Here is a 25,144-nt window from a genome sequence, read left to right on the forward strand (position 1 = left end):
CCAGACTCCTTCACCATCCGTCCCAAGGCCGAACCTGCCTCCCAGTTGAGGAAGCAAGGCTCAAAGCACATTTGTGGGTCTGATGCATTCTCCTGTTACCTTATTTATACAGATCTTCGCCTTGTCCCAGTGTGAAACACGGAGACGAGTGGGGAGATCCCAGTAAGTGTGAAAATGGAGACTCATGCCAATACTGCCACACTCGCACAGAACAGCAGTTCCATCCAGAGGTACAGTAATCTGCTCGATCTGTTTGGTAGCTGTCACTAGAAAAGCAAAAGCATTCCAGGCTTATGAGGTACCTGAGTGTGTCAGCAGAGGGAGAGTATGTGGACTGCTTGCAGTGTGGCCCTAGGATACAGAGAAACTGCATGTTGGAAGTGAGTTGAAATTCAGCTGCTTGACAGGGGTGCCTTTTCATTAGGTAGGGAAGAGTAAGTCATTAGATAGGAAGAGGTAAGAAAAGTGGGGGGAAACTCAAGTGTAAGAGCAGGATTATGTGTGGGGATCCTTTGCATGCTGTGGGTTTGCAGGTGAGCATATGGCATCTGTTTCCTTGAGGAAAAGGTCTTGGTTGATGATGATTACACTAAACCACACATATCCATGAACTGGTGCTAAAAACCACCACGCTTTTAGTTGTGACCCAGGGCATTCCAGTATCCTTACAGAAAGACCTTGTCCTAGTCTGCTTCATGTTACAGTGTTTGAAAAGTCTTGTTGGGCCTGTATCACCAAAGTAACCATTGTTACCGCCTGTCAAACTAGGGGTAAGGGGAATATCAGTTTCCTACAGTCATTGTCAATGGTTTGTTATTTTCCTTGCAAACATGTGGCTGTAACGTTCTGTGCTGTCATCTGTCAACTGTTTCCTACCTTTTATCTATCATTGGAGCTTCCAGTGAGACTGAGGGACTTTATGGCAAATGGTGGCCTTTGGGTGAGCTAACATGTGATGGGTTGATCTTTGGGTGAGCTCTAGCTGTGATGGGCATATTTTGGTGTTTCTGTAACTATAGCAGATTTTCCTTTCTTTGAAGCAAAGCACTGAAATGGTTACCCTGAACTCTGCTGGCCTTTGCGCCTTTTGTCTGTCTTCCTATCTTGCTGTCGAGTCACTTCATCGTACTTTTGTATCTGCGCTGCTGGTCACTGTTTTATCATGTTCATGTCTGGGGTTTTTTTGTGCTTTTTTCTCCCACCCTTAGATCTACAAATCCACCAAGTGCAATGATATGCAGCAGTCTGGCAGCTGTCCCCGAGGACCCTTCTGTGCCTTTGCACATGTAGAACGTACGTGGGCTCCTTCTCTCGTCTTTCATGGATATTTGAGCTATGTTGAGCTTCTGGCCAAAATAGATAGTTTAAAATATAGGGCCACTAAACTAGAGCTTCTGTGAAGGATTTTCAAAAGCAGAGTATTAACTTTGATAATTCCTGTAAAACTGTGCTAGTGTGGGAGGTGTTAGCAGAGCTGAAGGCAGTTGGTAGTCTGTAGGACTCAGCCCTTAGCTCTCGCTGCTCTCTCTTTTGAAGTATCTCCCTCTGTTCCCTCTCACCAATTCTGTGTATCAGTCTGGGAGGACTGGAACAGAGTGCGCTGCTTCTCTTCTGTACGTGAATGAATTGTACCAGGCTAAGTTGCAAAGTGTTGTATTTTAAAAAGCTGAGGATAAAATTGCTAATTATGGATAATGTATTGATCCATTTTAAAAATTAAATACTATTTCACTATTTATGAAGTTTTGCTTAGAGTTTAAATCTTTAAGTCAGGTTGGAGAGTAAAAATATGCAGCTTTTTGTTGGCTTTTCCACAAATCCTCTTTTCTCACTAGCTCCCTGATTTATAGGGCATTATTTCAATCCTCACTTTCATAATCTGTAAACTAGTGATACTAAGTGGGTACTAATATTCATAGATAAATGGTTAGCTCCTGGTTCTGTGGCACCTACTCAGTTTCTGCACACCAGTCTGACTGTTGAATTTTCAGCAATTAGAGCAGGTTACTCACAAGTCAATAAATTCGCTCCAATACTGACACACTACTTGGCCTTGAGAAAAATCTCTGTTATTTGATTATCCTTTGTCAATGGTAGAATTAGTAATTGCTGCCTTTGTCAAGGAATGGCAAGAGTGAATTCCCTGCAGATTACGCAGTTCGTTTTATAGGAAGCCTTGTCGACAAGCAGTAATTATAGCTAGAGCTGTGGGCTATGATGGCCCAAAACACATTAGTGCAGCTACACAGTATGATCTAGCAAGTTTGAGAGAATAAAGTCTTGATAAAGAAACAGTGTTTAGTCAGCTCCCTTGTGTATAACATAGTATTTTTGTTTAGGAGATGCCTTATTCCTAGTAAGATTACAGCACTTGACACTATACTACTTTAAAGCCAGAGTGGCACTTAGGTCATTCCAACCTGGTTATTTCTTGTGCTGTCTTGTGGAATTGTATCTTTCAGTCCTTAGTGAGGTGAACACTGAGGGCCTAATTCAATTAACATAACAGGAATTAATTTATTATAAGAAATGTGTTGAAGCCAGTACTTTAAATGTATTGCCATACCGGCATAGTGTCATTTATGTAGTTTTTGTAAAGATGCTGAGTTGTGTTGGACATAAATACTACAAGTCTACAGCATCTCTACTTTTCAAGCCAATGACACTTTCTGTATGCTTTTCTATGTGAATTACATTTTTTTTTGGTAATGTTTTATACTAAGCACAGATGGAAACTTATCTCCCTCAGCTAATTATAATGCACCCATCAACGTTATGCCTAGCAATGAAGGAAGCTCTGCTTAGCTCAAGACAGCTGAATGAATAACACACAATTCATGCAGGGAAGATAATTTTGGAGCAGCATTAATGGACTAAAGAGCAGCACAGTGTACAAGTGATGACAGTAATAATGTAAGGAATATTAGATAAGTAGTAGCCGTTTGGCAAATAAGACTACTACTTCTATACTTCTAAGTAGATGCTTGTGGAATATTTATTCTCTCGAGAATATTTAGGTATTCTTGTTCTTAAACGTCTTGTGCTCCTCTGCAATTGTACAGCTTTGAGCAATGTTCCATTTATTTCTTCCAGAGCCTGCGCTCAATGAAGATCTACAGCAATCCTCGGCTGTGTCTAGCCCGACACAGACAGGCCCTGTGATGTATATGCCGTCAGCAGCTGGTGATTCTGTTCCAGTCAGCCCTTCCAGTCCACATGCCCCAGACCTTAGCAATGTATGTAGCACTGTGGGGAAATCTTGTCCCTATTTTGTAAATCTGGGTTTCTCTGAGTCGCTGTACTTCTTTCTCCCAAGAAGAGAAATCTTAAGTTTCCAAAAGCCCAGAGGATATGACATTTTTCTTTTAGATCTCAGCTCCATGCTTTTTAAAGTGATCTGTTTGTTTGCAGCATATAATTCAGTGGCTTCAGTATTGTCCTCTCACCTATAAAATTCCTGAGCCTTCCTTTCTGTGCAGAGTTTGTTGATGTATTTTCAGGAAAGTAGAATACATCCGTACATGAAGTCCAACTGCTTCCTGTCTGGAGGTACATATTGGGCTTAGTTTCCAAGTACTCTGATTAAAGGCTGTGTGCCAGTAACTTCTAAAGTACATAACTACATTCGAGTTTGTTTACATATGTAATCTCCGAGGCCTAACCTGTGCTTATTGTGTATTGCATTATAGGATATCCTTGCTTTCCTCCCTCCTACTCCTGGAGATAGCGAAACTCTTGGAGTATGTTTAAGTAATGGCCCAGACTGTTGGTAGTGCTTTATTTTGGTTGTACATTGAAGAAGGGAGATCTTTATGTTCTGAGCAGATACACAGAGACAGATAAGAAGCTCATGGAATGTTCAGACCACTTCATTTTTGCTGAGGTGTTTTTTTTTTTTTGTTCGTTAAGTCTTTCCTGTTTGCACTGCTGTTGATAAGGTGTGTAACCTTTTCAAATGGTTGATTGAGGTTTTGAGAAGGTAAAAGAACATGAATTTAACTCATTTGAAACTGGTCAGAATGAGGTGAACTCATTTAGGACCTCTGTTTTATCTTATTTCCCCTCTTTGAAAAGAGAAGCTGATAGTTTGATTTTGTTAGTGCCAAAGCCAGACTAACAGTTCATAGTTCTCCTGAATTTGATTGCAGCTAGAATTCCAAACAGATCTTGAAAGGCCTGGAGATAATATTTTCTCTCACTAAATAACACTCTGGAAAGCTGCAAAAACCAAACTGTGTTCATCTTGCAAATATATCATCTAAATTCTCTGAAAACTGCAATGAAGTGGAAGGAATCTTCCACTTTATAGACTGTTTAGGTCTTTTTTTGTCTCAAGCTCTGAGTCTTTTAAACAGTCTTCCCTAATCCTTGGATATGTGCCAAATGGCAACACATGTCTTTCTGTGACTTCATCACTCCATGGGGCATCTGCATGTAGCTTGCAAACAAATATGGCTTTGCTGGTGATCATTTTACATGATGAATTAATCAGAGAAAAAGGTCCCTCTAGCAGCCAGCCTCACGTGGCCTGTTCTGTTTTGTATTTGTACTGTAGGTGTGGAATAAATCAGGAACTCTGCCAACTAGCCCCACCTCCACCACAGTGAGTAGTATCTTTGCGACTGTAGGGAAGCATGGACAGCAGAATGTCTGTATAAAAATAAAATCAAAACATTGTAGGATACTCCTTCTTTCTAATGCCAGCCCAGACTATGCCACACTTGAATCTGTGGTAGCAGTAGCTGTCTAAATATTGTCTGAAGCACAGTCATGCTTGCCAGTGCAGGCAATTAATTTCTTGTCCCAGAAAAATGGGATATCTGCATTGATCCAGGTAGACGCTTTCCCTAACGCTCATCTTAATCTCCTTTTGCTGCTGTCTGTGGCTTCATCTACAGTGCAAAACTAGCCTTGTTGCATGTGGTTGTGATCCCTGGTTATAGTTCAAATAATGGAACTGTTGGAAATCCCTGGGTGTTTTAATGCAGCTGTTGATATTTGGCTTGTGCCTGCATTAAAATTTTCAGATTCCCAACTGGAAAGCAAAAGATACAGTATTACATGTAGCTCAGATTTGCTTGGTTGTTCTGACTGCCATAGCACCTTTCCAGGTTTCACACTACTATGCAGAGTGCAGACAGGATCCGCTGTAGCCTAAGGAAAGTGAAGACGGTTTTGGTCAGGACTGGAAACTTCAGAAGTTGCATCTGAGGCTTTTAAAAAAGAATAAATGTCACTAGAGCTGTAGGTTGGTTTTTATAAGACTGCACTCCAGTACAAAGTAATGACAATAAAACTGTAATTGTGGGACTGTATAAATCCAGTATCTACTGGATCTTCTTCCTGGTTTTTAATTCCTGTTTACTGGAAGCTTGTATGCTTGTTTTGACTGTCAATATAATCCATGTACGAACAGTGAAGTGAATGAACTCTGTCAGATGGCTTTCCTCTTTGAGTCGTTGCTGCTGCCTGTGCTTTCCTGACACTTGTTCCTTCTATTAGATTCTTTGTAGGAACAGCAGTCTTGGAAGCCCATCTAATATATGTGGGTCTCCTCCTGGCGCCATTGGAAAGCCACACAGCTTGGAGACCATTGGTTTTCCTCCAGACTCAGTAACAGCAGCCGGCAGCTACAAGAAAGCACCGGGGTTTGAGCGAGAAGATCAGGTGGGGGCCGAGTATTTGAAGAGTTTCAAATGCCAGGTTAGTAGGAAATACTGGCTGGAAGAGTTGAGAGGATGAGGAAGAATGAGAACTTGCCCAGTCTAGTTTGAATGTAATTTTATTTTTCAAGGAATGGAAATGAAAAGACACTGTTCTCATTACCAGTTCTCAGATCTCTGCTGTTGCTTTCAGCCTCCCTTCCAGTCTCTTCCATCTTACATCTGTTCTTGTCTGCCTGGTTGCCATCACACACTCAGTTTGTAGAGGCCAAGCTGCTGCTTGTTTTCCTAATCCTTTACAACTTCTGTCCTGTGGTGACCCTGGGTAGCTTCCCACATATCACTTCTTGCTGTTTCTTTTTCCATATTTAGGTCCTTGCCAATAGTTGCTATTTCTTTTACTGTATTGTCTCATGGAAACTCATCCTTTCTTCTCTGTTCTCACTCCAAACTCTTACCTTGATCTCCGTGACTTGGCTTGTCTTCCGTTTTCACCGTTTGTTTCTCAGTTGTATTAAAAGTGTCACGTTGGTTGTCTCTCACTTCTCTGGCTGTATTATTCTGACCCTGTGGCTTATATATTAGATTTGTATTCCTCATTCTCATCTGAAGAACCCTCTCCAGTCTTACCCAGCTCACATCTCTGATGACGTTCCCTCTTACCCTTTTTGGATATCCTAGTCTTGCCTTGCTGCTTCCTCAGTCTTCTCCTTCTTGGTTTCATGCCTTATTCAGACTGCTCCCTAAGCCTAGAACAGTCTCTTTCATCTCTTCTACCACATATGGGCTTTTCCACAGTCAGCTTATTGTTTTGAATTTTTCTTGATGTTACAATTGTTTGTCTGCACCATCCCTTCCAAGTCAGCTGAGTCCAACCCAGAGCTTAGGTCTCAAATTTTATTCCTCACTGAGTTTGTAAATGTAATAGAACAACATCTCGACTTAGGGGAAGTAATAGCTACTTTTATAAAGAGGTGCCTGCAAAAATATTTCCTACAATTTTGTTTTAAAAAAAAGTGTAAAAAGGAATAAAAATACCTGGTCTATGTTGATTAAAAGCAGAGATGACAAGAAATGCTGCTTTCAACCTGGCTACATTTAAATTCTTGTCTGTATACTAAAGTTAATCATAATAAGCTTATACTGCTGCATTAGTATTGCACTGCTGTGAGAAAACAGTGGAAATACCCTGTCCAGACAAGACCTTGCATAAAGTAGTTGGATTTAGAAGCATACTCTGTGGGTTTTGTTTTATTTATTTTTACAACTTTGGGAAAATATGACTGAACTTTGCAGTGGGACCAGTCTTGAACACTGTTTAGTCTAATTAAAAATGAGTTGGTGACCAATACAGATTAAGCTATGTGCATGTGTGCTTTCTCACAAATGCTTCCATTGTCTTGCTTAACATGGATGTGGCTTAGGAAATTGCAAATTGAGGCAACACGTCTTTGGGGGTAAAGAGCAGACCATGCTGTGATCCTGGCACTTCTTGCAGACTCAGCAGCTTGTAGCAGTTGTTTAGAAACAAAGGAAGAAACATGTGCTTCTTCTCTACTGCCTCTGCTGCAAAGCAGGAGTGAACCCAAAGCCAAAGGACTGAGAGAACCCATTTCCTGCCAGCAGAGGCAGGGTGCCAGGGAGGCCCTGCTTTGCAGAAAATGGGCAGCAAGCCTAAACCAAGGAGAAAGGGGATGGAGCATGAATGGGACTTTGAAAAGGAGGGCCAGATGATGAGCGTTTGTCTGAAGTCCAGGCTGTGCTGCAAAGATACTGTATTCAGGTAGCTTCTTACTCATGTGGCTTTAATTAACCAAAAACCTGTGTTAAATGACTGGAGTAAATAGCTATTAAGATACAGACAGAAGTAATCACAGTTGCCTTATGCTAGGCTTCTACAGACAATATTAGGTGTCTCGTAAGTGTCCTGGTTTAATTTTCTTTTAATCTACAATTACTTACTTTTTAAAAATCCTTTTTAATTCCCTTTGGTGTCAGTGGGCACCAGAGATTCTCATCTACCCTGTAAATTAGACCAATAATTAGGCATTTAATTTTGTTCAGTAATATTTGAAAACTTAAGAGACACTCTGGCTCAGCTCTGCAATAGGCTTGTCATTTTTCCTCTGTGGAATTAGTACAAATAGTTTCTATCACATTAGAATGAAAAATGCACCTTCTGTGCTAATAGGTTCCACATAGTCTGTGGCAAGGCTGAGCCAGCAGTTAAAGCTAAAAATACTTTTTCTGAGTCCCAAAAGGTTTAGCAAGCTGGAAAAATGCTGGCCACGACCAAGAGGTGTTCCTAAGTCCTGACACACGGTACAGTAGGTTTGTTCCATGCTGGACAGAAAACATTCAGTTTCACTCATAATTTATGTCCCCTGTTTTCTTCCCTGACTGCAGCAGTGTGAGCTGGAGAATTTCAGCCTCCCCTTTGAATTTCTGTCTTGATGTTTGCCCTTTTTAATGCTATTCAGAGCTAGAGGAGACTGGCTTAGTGATGGCAATTGGTTTGCTCTATTTTTCACTTGTGTTGCATGAATTCAAGACAGTGGGAATTGAGACTAGCTTAGAAATGTCTTCACTTCTTCTCTTCTTTAAAGAAAAAAACCTTAGAGCCAGCTCACTATATTGGCAGGAAACCTCTTGTGGGGGGAGCATGGCTGTGTATGTGCCTTCACTTCAGCTGCTGACGTCTGTTGATAGCACATTTTGTGTTCAGATGAGTGTCAAACATAGCAGGGATGTGTTGGATAATCTAGCAGGCGTGTTATCAGGCACACACAGATGCGCTAACGTAGCGCATCCATTGCACACAAAGGAAAACAAGCCCGTGATCAGTTCAGTGGCAGATTTGCTGTACGTAAACAGCTGTATGTTGTTTAGAGAAGTGTGAGAGAATGGCACCCACCGCAGGAGGATCTTTGCATCCGTATCTCAACTGCCTGTTTGCCAGGGTTCGACCTCCCCATCTCCCCATGGGCATACAGCTGAGCAAAGAAAATTATTTAATTAAGTAAAACCAAGGGATGAATTCTTCCGCTGCTCTTTCGCCTGTCTGGTTCTGTCATCCGTCTCCAGTGGTCATTTATCTTCTTCATAAGACTGTTTAAGCTAAAAAGTCAAGGCATATCACTTCAGGTCAGCATGGCATCTCATGCATCGCTGTTGTACATCACGCCTGAATCTCCACTGCAGAGATGGTGACTGCCTGTGTTTGCGATAAAAACGACTGAGCAAACTTTATGCCTGGAATATGTCTCTAGTTCAGACTGGGGATGGTTGGAAAGCGAGTAAACAAGCAGCCCTGGCTCTTAGCACTTTTTCTGCTCCCTCCCTGTGCCCAGAGGGTGATTGATCTCCCTGTGCCTTGCACATGTAGCAGCATGGGAGGAGCAGAGCAAGGCCTGCAGAACAGACATTACACACTGACAAGCTCAAGAGGCCACTTCCTTCCCAGCTCTGGTTATTGTATCTCAGAATTGACTGATGTTGTGAAACAAGACGGGTTGCTATCCATTAAAGCTGCAGTGCTGGAAGGTCCTTAAGTAGATTTTTTTTATTTTTTATTTTAGGCTGGATAGTGGAATTCTATAAATACATGATGGCATTCATGAAGTTTTGCAATTCCAGACAGCCTTGACCTCCCGGATGTTTTATAGCTTTGAGCTCCCTATGTTAACAGATGGGGAAGGATTTTTTTTTTTTTTAAATCAGTTCTGATGATGTTTCTTTTAAAATTGGTTAGTTACACTTCATATTACTTCGCAGTCCTAGCTGGGAACTGAAAAAGTTTGAGGGAAAACATAATCTACATACTTTATTTTCCCAAAGTTGAAAAATGTTTACATAATTTAAAAATATGGTGTGCATCCCATTATTTCTGGCCTTTTTTTAAGATGCTGGTAGGGCTGATGAGTTATTTATAGCAAGGCAAAATCATTTTTTTTTTTGGTCATGGTTCTTAAGATGATCTTTGTGCTAGCAGGGGACTTACAGCAGCATTGAAGGCAAATATAATTGTGACAAGTCTTTGCGTAGCTCTAGGGGTGATATAGAAAGCAAATTACTTGGGGTATTTTTGGTTTGCTATGCTCTCCTGAGCTCTGAATTTTCTAGTGCCCAGAGCAGGTTGTAAGACAGGAGGAGGCTGTGTTTCCCATGGCCTCTCCAAAAACATCAGTCAGCCATATTTAATTTTGCTGCTAATTCCTCTGTTTATCTTTTGTTCTGTTTCTTTACCGCAGCAAGCAAAAATGAAGTCCCATTCACTAGAACACAGGAGCCAGGACCAACCTTTGTTACAGCCCAAACAGGTACGGTACTGCTAGCAGGGCTCTGAGCCTAGCTCAGTGCTCACAGCACCACCGACAAGGACACGAGAAATTTCTGTGGATCCAGACAACTCTGCAGGGAGTAAATGACAGTCCAGACACCATTAGGGGTGCTCAGCTTGAGGGATTACTCTGTGAAGATGGGATGATTTGCTGGAGGGGTTATGTGTGAATGGCAAGACCTGTGTGAATTCAGAATAGATTCATAGGCCTGGACCATGCTGGAGAGAGTCTCAAAATTACAGAAAATTGAGCTGGAATGGATCTCTGGAGTCATCTAAGTTCAAGGATTTGGCAAGGAGAATTTAATATCAGGTTCTAAGTCGTGTGCTGAACTAAGTCTGAGTGAGTGATTGTGTGACCCATTCCTATGATTGCATGCAACCTGTGGGTCACAGGAGTTAATTCAGGGGCAGCTTGAAGGATGTTTGTAATACTGGGGGTGGGGGGAAGGAAAACAGTTGGCAGAAATTGAAGAAGAGCTGTTAATCTGTCCCCCACCCCCAGCCCAGTAGTAGCACCAGCCATCTGTCAGGTTGGAAGCAGGCAGGAACAGGTTTGCTGCTGATCTTTGGCTCATTCCTGCATGTTTCTGAAGGGATTCTTCTATAAACATGTTTTATTTCCTACCTCTTCCCCTTTTAAAACTCTTGTTTCAGGACATACTGGGTATTCTCCCAGTGGGGAGCCCACTGACATCCAGCATCTCCTCTAGTATCACCTCCAGTCTGGCTGCAACGCCACCAAGCCCTGCCGGCACCAGCAGTATACCAGGCATGAATGCCAATGCCCTTCCTTTCTACCCAACCAGTGACACCGTTGAGTCTGTCATAGGTAACTTTGCCTTTTTTACTTACACTGCTAGGGCTCCCTCAGACATGGATCACCAGGTATGAGGATTGGAATAGTATGGATGTTCCAGTGAACTCCAGTTTTTCATCTCTGTCAGTGTTGGCAGACTCTCGAGGCTGTAAGCTTTTTCTGTGACTGTGACACATCTGATGTTTTCTGCAGGTCATTATGGATGAAATTCACCCACGGGACCAACAGAAGGCCTCTGAGCCACTTACTCAGAATGTCAGATGGTGTAAAGGGCCTTAGTTTTAGGTTTGTCAAAGTGACAAAGAGGTCTTGGAGTAGGCAGGAAATCACAGGGGCATTTTCCACAGCTACAACCCCTTACATTCTAAATGACAGTTTTATAGTGAGGGCTACCACCAAATAGATTGTAAGGACTTGCCCTTCATAGAGTGGAGGACAGAGGCTGTAAGAGAAAGGAGAATAGGAGTGTCCAGGGAGTGGAAACACTCTTCTTGGATAGGTACAGATTTTTTTGTTCTTTTTTAATTTTTTTAAATCTAACATTTCTGAGGTGATCTCACTAATTTTTTAAAAATAATAATAGAAATGAGTGGGCATGTGTGGGATGGAATTATATTGATCATGATTAGTGATGAGGTATATTCAAATAGATACAACATTTGCAGGCATTCATAAGCTTTCTTTATTTTACCCTGTCTTTGAACCTCAGAGATGTTTTTCAAGTGCTCCCTTCTACTGGTATTTCTTTTCTGAGTGGCTCTTCAGCAAAGTAGGGACAAAGCATAAGCCAGACCCAGAGTTGTCATAGGCCAGTGTTATTGCATATTATGGACAGATTTGAAAGAGGAGTTTGGAGAAGGCTTATGGGAACAGCTGTTATTTCATCAAATTTTTGTTTTCATATAACATTTGGGAATAGTTTGAGACAAAAAGAAATCAGATCAGGCAAAAGAACCTGAACTGAAAAGCTGCCCATTTTACTTCTGCCAAACCTTTTAAGAATAGCATTGTGCAGGGCGGAAAGTAGGGCTGTGCAGACTGACAAATAGAGAGCAAAGGCTCCTCTGCATGTAGGCTCTTTGGGCCATCCTATCTCTTGAAGTTGTTGGTCCTTTATAACATAATTGGTACCTCTGTGTCTGGCAGAGTCTGCCTTGGATGACCTGGACCTGAATGAATTCGGAGTGGCTGCCCTGGAGAAGACATTTGACAGCAGCACAGTGCCCCACACGAGTGGCATCATGATAGGTACATGAAAGCAACAGAGCTTTCTTTATCTTCTGCCAAGCAGTGTTGCCCAGTCACCTCAGTGGAGCCAGCCCAACAAAGCTCTAAAACCAGTCCCAAAATAACATTGGTTGAAACAGCAATTATAACAACTCTGGCACCCGCTGAGCATCTTTGAAGTGAAAGCTTGCCCTTATTGAGTAGCAGAGCTGAGTTCTTGCCATTGGGCCCAGGTGTCTTTGGGATGTTTCTTGAGACTGAATGGGTCTTGCTTGATTTTTTTTTTTTTAAAAGTGTAAGATGACTCTAGAAGGCATTTGATACCCTTAAAAACAGGCCAAAGTATAATGATTTGCATCTTGAGCAGAAAACTCTTTCTAGCAGTAGCAGGAAACTCACTGACCTGGTAATGCTATCCATCTGTCACAGAGTGTCATCATGGTCTGCTGATTTGATTCCTGTGACATGTGTCTCATTTTAGTATGTGGAGGTAGGCTAAGGCCTCTTCTACCTGTCTCTGAGTGTCCAGGGAATAACAAAACATCTCATAGCTTTTTGGAAGTGGTTGTAGTTTCTGGCTATCTTTGCTGTGTAAAGCAGGTTTTGAATGAGAGCTAACTTTGGTGATCTGAAGGTTTCCAAGGTAACTACACTGCCTGGAGCTGTATTGAGGTAGGAAGAAACCTGTGGATGAAACCCTAAAAAATATCACTTCTACTTCCCTGCCAAAGATAAGAGCCTGGTTGGGAAGTTTACTGTGCATGTCTGCTGATAGCCCTGCTTCTGCCGCTACCCATCTGCAGTGGCTTAGACGTCCTCCATACTGCTTTTGCCTCTTCATGTCAGGTTCTGGGTGTTGTGTGGTGATGTCCTAAGAAAGGAGATCAGTAGAGAGTGGGAAGCAGGACTGAGATCTCCCTCAATCTGTGTGGCAGACAGAATGCCCTCTTGTGTAAGGGAAGTGTGATGTCTTTGGAGGTTGAGCTTTTCTTTATTTGAGGTTTTGTATTACTGGTAGATCCAGGCACTCAAGTATGTTTAAAATGACTAAAGCTAGTCACTGATTTTCAGTGGTTAAGACCATGATCTGACCTAGCACGAGGCTTCTCACTACAGGTTGTTTGGGGGTATTAAAGGCAAAGGCACGTGTTTTAGTAGTGATTTTTTTCCATTACAATGTATTTCACCAGATACCAAATTCATCTTCTCGGGACTGATAGGGATTGAGCTTTGCTCAGAAAACCTTTTGTTGCTTTGGCTGATGAAGGAGTAGTCCACTGAACTCTGGAAGGTCTTAACCTACATGTTTCATGGGATGACAGCTTCAGTGCTCTTCGTAAAGGCTGAGAGGGGAATGAAACGTGATGAGAAGTGGAGGGGATCCCGAGGGGCTTGGGAAGGAGAGAGGGTAGCCAATGCCTTCTGCTCTGAACCCCTGCACTGTGCTCTGGCCCATACTTCATGGTCATACATAGCCATCCTCTCTGTGTGTTCTTTGTCCAGGTGGGAGTTTGCTGCAAAGTTCTGCTCCTGTAAATATCCCCGGGTCCCTTGGAAGCTCTGCCTCCTTTCACTCTGCCTCTCCTTCTCCACCGGTCAGCCTCTCATCGCATTTCCTCCATCAGCCCCAGGGACACTTAAGTCAATCAGAAAACACGTTCCTGGGGACATCAGCTTCTCATGGATCATTAGGTAAATGCACAGTGTGTGTGTGTCCCATGTACATGCCTGTCTGTGCCATGTAAGTATTTTCTTTTACATTAGATTTAATTTAATGTATTACTTCACTGCTGCCATTTGTATCTCTTTTTTCCCATGAGAACAGCAACAGTACTAAAAGCTGCTTTATCAAAAATCACCTAATACCTGGGGAACAAGGGAACAATTTCCTCTGCTTCCCTTGTATCCAGACTTGAGAAAAAGGGACAGATAGGTTTAGCGACTTGCTCTGATGAGGCCTGCCAGGGAAAAGAGCTCTGCCTTACCCTGCCAAAAATGCTGTGTTGAGACTTCACTTTACATAAAACTCAGAGTTGGGTCCTCAGCTTTGCTTAGTTAGGGTGGGGACTGCAGTTTGCCCTTTAGACTGCTTGTAGGTCAGATTGGCTTCTGGGAGCTCTAGAGAAGGCTTGGGTCACTGTACTTTTTTCTCCTACTTCACACTCTGCATGCAGTTTTGCTGTATGAACTTTGCAAAAAGTTAGTGTTCCAGCTTTGCCTCCTTTGCTCCTTTTATTATCTTTTCCCCTCTTGAGGTTCTGTTACCTATATGAGGGGCTGTGAAGGGAAGATAAATTGCTTTGGAGCATCAGGTGTATCAAGCAGAACTGGGAACTAAGGGGCCAAATCTATTTTATTATCAAGTCATGGGGTTACCTTGAGAAATAAAACTGATGGGCTTAAGGCTGCATGACACTAACTCTGCTGATTTCTGTTAGTAACAGTAAATATTCTCTCTATTGATACTAGACATAAATGCTGCTTCAAATTTGAGATACACTTTAATCTTTAATATCCAGCTTAACCTAATAAAATTATTACATGCTTTTGTAATCTATTACCGCATGCATTTATCTGTGTAACTGCATCCCTTGTTTGCCTAGGCCAAAACCATGCTTCCATGCCTTGCAATTGCTATTTGTTTGGCTTTAACAGCTTTTACAGTTACTGTAATAAGAAAAGAGACATCAGACGATATCTCTGCTATTAATTGGTGTTGAAGCTGGCTGTTCATCCCAATAGCAGTCAGAAAAGGAAAAACTTGCTGATAAGGACTGCTTTTCATTTCAGAAGAAACAGGTTAAGCAGTTATGTTTGTATTGACTATGTAGTTATACAAATGAAAAAAAAACCAAACCACAGAAAATTCACAAGTGCATTTAAATACTTGATTTTTAACAAAAAAGTTAAATAAATTCCTGTAATACAACAAACCAAATTTTTCTGAGATTTTTATTAGATATTTAAATAGTAACCTAGCAGTTGGGAATCCAGAATCTATCTATTCCACATAACTTGCTGAATGCACATAAGTTAGTGTGCAGTGTGTGTAGTTATTTGTATGGCAGTTGAGTTAAAAATACCTAGTCCTGGGCTAGTTCCCACTGTGCTAGATGCAAAATGTGCAGTGAAGGCATTCTGGACCAAGGGGGCTTGCTACTTCAAATGTGAAATTATAACAGCAGGTGGAAAGAGGGAGTAAAAAGAAACGACTTGACAAGCTTGCTCAGCATTGTGGCAGAATTTGTGGCTTGCCAGCATCTTGCTTAGTGCTAGATTCCCTTTCAAGAAAACTGGAGCTTTAAAAACAAAATGTGAGTTGAGGTCTACTAAAATGTCTTGGTCTCAACTGAGTATGCTTCAGAGCAGCTGCAGTAGATCTACGGTACGTTGCCTGAGCCAGCAAAGAGCCCTTGTTGCTCTGCTAAATGACTTGTTGATTCATCTAAGCCCTTAGTGAAGACAAGTTAGTATTTTTCAGCTGTACTTTTTCTTGTAACTGTTTGTGGCTTGGCTGTCACTAGGTGAGAAGTAAGTGGTGTTGGGTTAGCCCTCACTGAGAGCCCATTGGCCTCAGGGCTTGCTTGCACACAGTTTGGCTGCTGTAAGATCAGAATTATCAAATGCAGCTAGATTTCGGGATGTCCACACCCAGTGGTGAGCACCACTAGATGAAAATGACTGCTACATCAAACTGGTGTGTGTCTGTGGGCATAAGAATCCACATCACTCAGTAGCTCTGTCTTGATACGAGCATTTCCTACGAGTCCTCCTGTGAGTGCAAAGTGCAGATGTTTATTTTAAGTAAAAATATTTTTGTTATTAAAAGATGTTGGAGTCTGTGAAAAAAATCCAGTTTTGTTTACAACTGGTTTTCTACTTCTTTGTTTCCTATGCCTTGAATTTCTTCCTGAAAAGAGGAATTATTTGAACAAGCTAAAATAGGGAAGTGGTTAATCAGTCTTCTCTGGCGCTGAGCACTAGCTTTCTGCTAGAACTGCCAGGGATGAAGCTGATGTGTATACTATTGCTTCCACTTGTGTATAAACAGGGTTTTCCAGTTAGTGCTGTTTCTTGCGTATGCAAACAGTAATGACGTTGGTGCATTTTAGTCTCACTGTTTGGGAAGTGAGACTGCTTTTCTAAGCACCAGGCTGAGGAGAAGTTTTCTTAGGGTATAGCATGAGAGGAAGCACCACCCAGATTGTCTGTGTGAACCAATCTGTTCACCAATGCTGATGGCTGTGCTGCACAGACAAGTGGGAAGGTTCAGAGTAAGCAGTTCAGAGGTTTCTTACTTGAGAAGGGGGATTCAAGCTGGTAGTCAGCTCTGCTCTAAAATCAATGCTTCTGAAAACAACTTGCATCAAAAGTTGCTTCCACTCAGTTTCCTGGGTCCTCCCTGCATCAATTAAAGATGAGGCCTAATGCTGAAAAACATCCCTGTGAAGTCCCTCTATGACAGACTCCTGGGTCCAGCGGATGAAAGTAATTCTTAAGATTCTTCTTTTTATTATGTACACATTTTTAAGTCCTGGATCTCACAGGGGTAGGGAGTAAATGGGGAAAATGCCAGCACCTATGACATAACCCTCTCTATTTCCCTGTGAAACAGGTTTAAATGGGATGAACAGCAGCATATGGGAACACTTTGCTTCGGGGAGTTTTTCGCCCAGTACCTCACCTGCATTTCTGTCAGGTCCAGGTGCTGCGGAGCTGGCACGGCTACGACAAGAACTGGATGAAGCCAACGGCACAATAAAGCAGTGGGAAGAGTCGTGGAAACAAGCCAAACAGGTACTTGAGCCACTCTTGGGAAGAGAGATTAGAGGATGTAAAGGACTAGGAGGGTGTCAGTGTTTCAACAGGAGCTTTCCAAACACTGGGGTGCTGCAAAGAGCTGTAGGTTTTACAGACAGGTTCTCTTAAGCATTCTTATCCTTCTCCCTTGGAAAAAGGGACTGAATCACTCTGTCTGATGTGTTCAGATGCTGGAAGTGCAAGGCCAGGTGTTGTAATGGATGAACTCAAGTGCTTGACAGTCTCTTAGAGCTGGCAATTGACTTAGATCCATGACAATTTGCCAATATGCAAAGTTCATCCCTTTAGTGATGTGAGCCAAATATGTAGAACCACAGCCCAACCAGAGTGGTTATCTGGAATGGGCAGTACTTTGTAGCAAAGCTCCAAGGATTTTTCAGAATTTAGGAACAGGGCAGATTGGATAGAACATACTGCTGGTGAGGAGTGCATGGAAATGGATATTTTTGCCTGGGATTCTCTCTTGGAGGCTGACCAATTTTTAAGATTGCTTTTTTTACCCTCTTTGTTGGAACTTGTAGGCTTGTGATGCTTGGAAAAAGGAGGCAGAGGAAGCAAATGATCGCGCCAATACAGCTAACATGGAGTGTGAACTGGCCCGGGAGCAGAGGGAAGCCTTGGAGCTGCAAGTGAAGAAGCTACAGGAGGAGCTGGAGAGGATCCACACAGGCCAGGACCCTCAGTTTCTGCGCTCCTTCTCTGACCTGGAAACGCTCTCACTCTCTTCGCTTTACACCCTTCAGAAACAGCTGCGGGCAAACCTGGAGAAAGTTGATAAGGTGAGTGCCAGGGATTTGTAGGGAAGGTCCTTGTTCTCTCTACTCCTACAGATTGCAGCTTTTTTCCCCTTTCTTTAATACAGCCAGAAATCAGCAGCCTATCAAAGCAATTCCATGTGGTTGTAGCCAAACTCAGTTTTAGCCAGCTTACAGGAAAATACCTACCTCCTCTTTGTGCCTAAAGTACAGAGCTAAACACAATCAAAGCTGCATTGATCCTAAATGATCCTAAGACATCATGCTGTGCTGCTTTGCTGTTGCCTCAGAAGATAAATGGGCAGACAGCTGCGAGTTCTTCCCCTGCTGCCTCCTATTTGTTCCCCAAACTGCCTAGCATAGGACAGAAGCCCTTTTGCTTTGTGACTTTGATGTTTTGCCCTGTCCCCCTCTCTTGCAGGCAGTATTTCAGATGCAGTCAGTGAAATGCCTTAAGTGTCAGGAGGAGAACCGGGTGGTGTTACCGTGCCAACACGCAGTGCTGTGCGAAACCTGCGCCGAGGAGGGCGAGTGCCCCATCTGCCATCCCAACAGGCCCCACTCTCTCCAGTCGTGACCTTCCAAGGACACTTGTTCTAATCATATCGTATAGAACTTTTTAACTTTATACATACGTACATATATATGTATGTGTACATATATATATGTATGTGTATATATATGTATATATGTGTGTATGTGCATGTTTGTGTATGTGTATATATATGCACACACACGCACATACACGCATGAAACAAAAATTAGTTGCAGAGCACTTTTTAATATTTTACATCCCGTATCTAAACTGCCCCTCACCCCTGCCCCACTAATTCTAACTCTTGAGGAACTTTGAGAGCTGTTTTTAATACAGATCAAAGGGCCATTTGCAAAGAGTCTCTGTTTCTCCTCTTTTCTATTTAGGTGATAACAAATTTTTGACTATTTCCAGAAGGATTTAGAGTGGGCAAAAGAGGCCTCCATGTGCTTTCCAGAGGAAGAGTTGAGATCACAGGGAGGATCAAGGTGGATTGAAGTGACTTGTTCATGTCTTCGGTCTCCCTGCTCTTTCACTGACCCAGCTTGGTTAAAGCCGTCCTCCCTGATGGAAGCTCCGCTGGGTGCCTGCCTAGTGGGCCTCACATTGCCAATCTCTGAATGTGCAGGAACTTTGGCTGTCGTTTAACCAGCAAAGTTCACTTTTTAAATTTTTTTACTCTCTTTGTATATTTGTACGAAAAGAAGAAAAGAAGGAAAAAAAGTATTGGGCCTAGAGCAAGCCGAGCCCTAAAATTCAGTGACGAGTGTTCATTGCTGATACAGCTAACGTGTTCCAGGTCTGAGCAGCCTTAAAAGTATTGCCCTTGCGTCAGCTAAAGCCCTTTATGAAAGAAATATGGATGCAGAGGTTAGTGCTCTCCTGGCACCCCTTTATCTGGTGTCTACCTAGAGACTTTTTACTGCTTCAGACCAGATTAGATTTGTTTTAGCCACAGGGACCTGATTCATAGTCACTGCTGAAACACATGAGACAATTCCAGGTACTCTGAGGACACTCATGTTGAAAAGTTGATGCTGCCTGTGTCAGCACCTCAAGGATGGTTTGTGGACTGCTGAGTCCAGAAGCCCTCATACTAGAGAACATGTATGCCTGTGGTGACAGAGAAAGTCTAGCGTGACAAAAAAATGCCACCAGCTTAGACCTGTCCAGTAGCTGAGCTTCCCTGTGACTTTCATCACCAGTGTGTCCTTTGGATTTTTACATCAGGCGGATTGCGGTAACCTGCTGGGATCTCAACCAAAAGGCCACTCAGTTGACTAAAACGTTTTTATTTTGCACAGGGACACTGCCTGTGCTCCCCTTCCCTGACCTGGAAAAGCACTGGAACCTCCAGCAGCCCACTGTTTTAGGAAAACTGAATTTTTACCAGAGCCTCTCAGAAAGCTTCATATTTAATGCAAAGACATAATTAGGTTTGCTTCCATAATTCCACTCTTCCTTTACATGGAAGGGGTTAATATGCATTCCCAGATGATCTCTTAAGTGCAGCTCTGTGTAGTTCTTTTTTATGTTTTTCCCATTAATTTGTTTTTGGGTTTTTTTGGTAAAAATGCTTTTTTTTCCATGTGTATTTTATTGTAACTAGCATCAGGTTTTTTTAATTTTTTTTAATGGAGAGACACTGTTGGGTGACTATTGTGGCTATGTTGTTTGGTTATAGCCTTTGAATGTCTGTGCCATGGGGCAGTGCATCTGCCTTGGTCTGATCTTAAGGAAACACCTTCTATTAAAATACATAAACATTTCGTTTTTAGGGAAAAAAGTGGGAGGAGGAGGAAAAAGCCCAGTTAAGATAAAAATTTACTGAGAAGTTTTTGTAAGTAACTTAAATCATAGGAAATAAACTCTTGAATCAGGTCTTTACTATTTATAAGAACCAGAGCTGATCAGCCTGTTTTGGCTATTGGTTTGTAACACTTTTTCATAGCGTGGTGGTTTATCTGCTCTCCTGCCTCCCCAAGGGGCTCTTCAGGGTGGCGCTGCCTTTGGCCAGCCCTCTTTTTTTCCGAACTGTGTGGTGCCCCTCTGTGTGACTGCATCTGCTTCCCCCAGGGACTCCTCACTTTGTCCCTTCTCTTCAGCTGGACTTTGGCCACTGCTGGCAGCTCCATCTCCAGGGGACTGCCAGTCACGGAGTCTGCTGGGCTGTCAGGTCCAGGGGGAAACGATATTTGCCCCCAGTGTCCATGGAGGTACCTTGCTTAGGCAGAGGGGCACAAGGCAAATTCCAGGCCAGAGAAAGCATGTTTTTTTCCTTTTGAGTAAAACAGTTTCTCTGTTTTAAAACTTACACTGAAGGACCAAAGAATTCAAAACTTCACCTGTTTGTGGCCCTTAAATTTTAACTTTCTATTGCCACACTGCACTCAGGGCAGAACAGCCTGAAAGGATTAGCACTAGCCCCTTCCCTTGCCCCCACCCCATTGTATCTCAGCACTGTCTTTGCTCAAGCACATAGACTGTTTCTTGCTTTCCTCTGGTTCTTTAAGACAGACTTCCTAAATTTAGATTTCTATGAATTTGTTTGCTGCTTTAAAAAGAAAGAGAAATAATCTGAAATGTGAATTATTTTCTTAAGCATCAAATGAAAGAGAACTCCATGTGTGTGCATTTTGTGAATATTTTGGGGGCCACTTACATGACAATTTCAGAACTGAGTGAGGTGAGAGCAGGGGGAAAGGGCGGTGTTTCTGACCCACTCCAGCAGTTGTTACTGCCTGCCCCAGGCAGGGAGGGTGAACCATGATCACAGCACTGCATTTCAGGATGAGGAGTCTGTGGTCAGCTTCTGTATGGTGTAAAAAGAGTCTTGTTGAAGTAAACCTGGTGCTAATATGTACAGCCCCAGTAATGTACTGTCACGCTTCCTTCTGAAGCGGGAGCTCCCTTTTACAGGACATGCAGTAACACACCAGAACTTCTAAGGGGGCTTTTTTGGCCGAGTTCTTCTTGACGAGCAGCCCAGCTGGCACAACTGGGTCCTGCCTCTTCACACAGACTCCTCATTGGATAATGACATTTTCCTCCCCATGTTTTTGGGCGCTTTGGAAGTGTTGACCTCGCTGACTAACTGTGCAGGTCAGACACTTCTGAGCTAAGAGCTGGGGGAAGGGAGTCTCAATTGTGTTGTGAAACCACAGTATCTTAAAGGTCAATAAACTTTTACATTACTATGGAAAAACAATATAGAAGCAGATGGCTTAAGACAACACTATCCTGGGTAGATAGATACCAAAAAGCAAGGCTAGAGCTGTAGACAACAGCCAGGAGCTGAAGAATTTTGGCATTGCTTTGAGCTAACAGGACCACTTTTAGGTCATCTCCAGCCTTAGATGATGTAGCCGCCTGCCAGCTGTGGCGCAGGAGGGACCGGGGAAGGTGTCAGAGCTGAAGCACAACATTTTCATTAAGCAGACCCCACCCCGAGGGGGAGTTGCTGCAGCTGATCCCCTGCCAAAGGGTTTTATATTTTCCGTACATCTCTGAAGCTGAACCTGAGCCACTTGCAAGGCTTATGCAGCTGAGACAATGAAGAAAAGTCCTTACCCTGTGAGGAAGCCCGTAACATTGAATGGACTCAGTAATTCATTGCTGTTCTACCAGCCTCCAAAACTCCTCTCTTTCTCCTTTTCCCCCATCTGAGAAGGAAGAATATTACCAGTGTTTTCCTCCAGAATTATAATAATCCTTGGAGTGATGGCCAACAGCAAAATAGATGTTACTGATGTAAAACCTAGTATTTTAAAGGTGAAGTATTCCTGCAAACTAGTGACTGCATCGGGGAGATTTCTGGGGCTTTCCCACTTTCCGTAGCTTCCAATGTTAAAACAAAATAAATACAGTATACGTTTAAAATAATAATAATAATACACACTGCAGTATTTCTGGTGGCAATTCTTGACCAGTCTCTTCCCCGCTTTCCCCAGGAGGAAGGGCACTGGGCAGAAGCGCCCCTAGTCCGTGTAGAAGTTGGCAGAATGGTGATCGGTGGTGTGTAAAACGTGTTGTTGATTCCATGTATAGAACTGTGATTTCAGCTGTCGTTCTCTCGTATTCTGTAAATATGTGTTTTGGCTGTCGGAAACCTGGTTTAGACTCTTTTCTTGGCAGAGTGAATTTGCATGTGGGGCTGAAAAGAACTCAATCTGTGTCACAGTTTCCAAGGGCAGGATGGATTTTTTTTTTTTCTAGAGGACAATAAATTTTTATTTTTTTGCTAAGAAAAAAAATATCGAATAAAGCGGTGTGTGCGTGTGTGTGTGCCCGTGCGTGCCCGGGGGTGTATGTACAGTCCTGCGCGGTGGCTCAGTGAGGTGTGAAGAAGTCTGGGCTATGAAACTCTCAGAATAACAGATCCAGTTCATCTCTATGGCCAATTTTGCCTTCTCACTTTCACACAACCAAGAATAATTTCTTCCTTGGGCTCCTTTCCAGATTTTTCCCATTTTGGGGGGGTGTCCTTGACCTTTATGATCAATGCAAGATGGGGAGCATTTCCTTTGGAAATGGCAAAACCACAGAGCAAGTTGCGTTTTATCACCCAGAATTTATCTGTAAGCGTCTCCCACAGGAGCTGGGCTGGGCAGAGGTAAGCTCTGCCTGCACAGCTAATGGGAGGGAATATGAGCATTTCAATCATTACATACATGGTTTCATGCGTTGGCACCCAGAAGTATATGCCTTACATATGGATCCAAGAATTACCTTGATTTTTGGTCTAAATAATGCTTTGAAAATGCGTCAACCATTTACCATTAGTCCAGTTACAACAATAATCTGAATCACCTAATTTATATTACAGATTATTAGTAACACAATAAAATTGGTAGATGTAAGTGCCTGCCCCCTTCTGTGTTGCAGCAATCTGCCTGTGTCAGGTTCTTCACCAGGATGATGATGATGATGATGATGGGGATTTGTTCCTCGGTCTGGCATTATCTGGGAGCTGGTTTTGTGTTCTTCAAGCCGTATTGTTTTTTTAATGCTTAGGCTAATTCTCCTCCTGAGGTCCATGGGGGTAGTTACACTCTGATCATTTATGGTTTATTAGTCCTGTGTAAAGTGTATAATTTCTTTTGGGGTGGGAAAAGACTCGCACAACTGCCTGGAGCTAAGCAGAAATTAAGCCAGTGTTTTAGCTTGGATAATAAAGCACACCCAAGCTCAAAGCAGAGCCACACACTGTCTGCTGCAGTGAGGACAGCCCAGGTGATGGTCAGCACAGGGCAAGTTAGAGCACAAAGAAGCTAAAACCAGGTTCAGACCTGCAGCCCCATATAACTAAGCCTTGCAAGAAAGCATGAGGCTGGTTGCTAGCAGGTGCCAACACCAAATCTGCTACAGAGAGCAGGCATGGGGTTTCCTCTCTCTCCAGGAGCAGCAGCAGCCCGGCTGCAATGATGCCCTGGGTCAGCATCTCTGCAACCCTTCTCCCGAATCTTACTTCCCTGCAGAGCTACAAGGGGAGACACAAACAAATTATTTAAGCCAGCAAATGGCTTCCTTGTGAGCAAGTAGCACCTTAATACCTCCTGCTGTGGGTTTGGTTGAGCCTGGCTGTGTCATATAGATACCAGAGGAGCTTTTTTTATTCCCCCAACCCTCTGCATCGAGGGCTTGACCTGAGCTGACCCAGCAGTTCCTCATCCCCTGAGGGAGCAGCTGGTGCTCAGGCAGCCGGGAGGGCGATGCTTTTAATTCCCTGGGACATGGCAGCTCCCAGGGACCCGCTGCAGCTCCATGCACAACCACCCCTTGCAGGGCCAGGGCAGAGGCTGCTCCAGATATAAAATTGCTAATAATTGCAGCTAAAACAAGCGCCCCACCCCCCCACCCCCCACTTCCACCCACCCCCTAACAAAAAAAAAAAACCAACCCAGCAAATAGTTATCACCCACCTGCCCTGCTGGGCACTTTTTCTGAGCCACCCCACATGCATTGCACCCTGCGGAGCTGCTGCCCACCACTGTCCCCATCACTGTCCTCTGTGTGCTGCAGCAGAGGGATGCAGACCCCTGGCACAGGCTGGGGGCGACACCAGGGACCTGTCAACTGCGTCTGGGCTCTCAGCAGCTCAAGGCGCTGCGTGGTTTGTCTCCTGGGGCTGCCGTGCTCCAGCAAGCTCCCAGGCTCCTTCAGCTCCAGCAGGCACCCCAAGGTCAATACCATGGGTGGTAAAATACAGAAACACAAACAAACACACACGCTGCACATTCTAAAAAAAATAAACCCCAAAAAACCAACCAAACCAAAAAACCCACAAAGCCTGGTGGGCTGCACAGAACCATCCCGGCTCCCCATTCTGTTTCCAATGGGAAACTCAGACAAAAACCACTCACAAGCCATCTCCTCATGCTGAAATCCTGCAACCAGCTTCTCCTTCCCAGTTTAACCCTCCCTGACCTAAATGTCTCATCCCACCCCGTTGCACTGCTGCCGGCCCAGGGCCATTGCCCCAAAGCACTCTCTGCACAGGCTCAGCACACACATCAGCTTTGTTGCTTTTAATTTAAAATAAGAGGCTTATCCACAAGAAAAAAAAAAGTGGGGGAGGGAAAAAAAAATCCAACCCACAGGTTTGGGCACGTGTTGTCCCCACCCCAAGTAGATGTGGATGCCTTTGCATTGCCCTGATGCCAGGTTGCAGACAAGAGGGTTGGGGATGTGGCCAGGCACTGCAGCACCGGCAGGGACAGGCTAATGGGGACGAGCGGGGACAGCCACACACTTTCGCATCCCCTGTGTAGTGTTGCTAGACCAGGCAGGCGAGGAAATCCCCCAGCATGCCATGTGCTGTGTGGGAGCATCAGTACCCAAAGGTGGGGCTGAGACGGGTGCTGGGAGGTGGCAGGGGGTACAGGGACCCCCTCTGTCCCCCACAAACAGCTCCAGCACTGGCAAAACTCCTGGGGTCCCACTGGCCAGCCCCCTTCGTTTGAAGACCGTTTTCCTCCACCTCCC

The 25,144-nt window shown here is 43.5% G+C and overlaps 1 protein-coding gene across 1 annotated transcript; it reads left to right on the forward strand.

Moving 5' to 3' along the window:
* Window positions 1–106: 106 nt before the first annotated feature.
* UNK (unkempt family zinc finger) lies at window positions 107–18,467 on the forward strand (the record flags this gene model as incomplete). Its single annotated transcript, XM_010187596.1, has 12 exons — window positions 107–230; window positions 1,209–1,293; window positions 3,094–3,236; window positions 4,556–4,603; window positions 5,503–5,703; window positions 9,914–9,982; window positions 10,660–10,834; window positions 11,969–12,070; window positions 13,553–13,741; window positions 16,665–16,846; window positions 17,392–17,649; window positions 18,047–18,467. Coding segments are annotated over 12 exons (1,732 nt in total), but the record flags the coding sequence as incomplete, so codon positions are not given.
* Window positions 18,468–25,144: the final 6,677 nt, after the last annotated feature.

The sequence above is a fragment of the Mesitornis unicolor genome, unplaced genomic scaffold (genome assembly GCF_000695765.1).
Source record: "Mesitornis unicolor isolate BGI_N332 unplaced genomic scaffold, ASM69576v1 scaffold45376, whole genome shotgun sequence".
Classification (NCBI taxonomy): Eukaryota; Metazoa; Chordata; class Aves; order Mesitornithiformes; family Mesitornithidae; genus Mesitornis; species Mesitornis unicolor.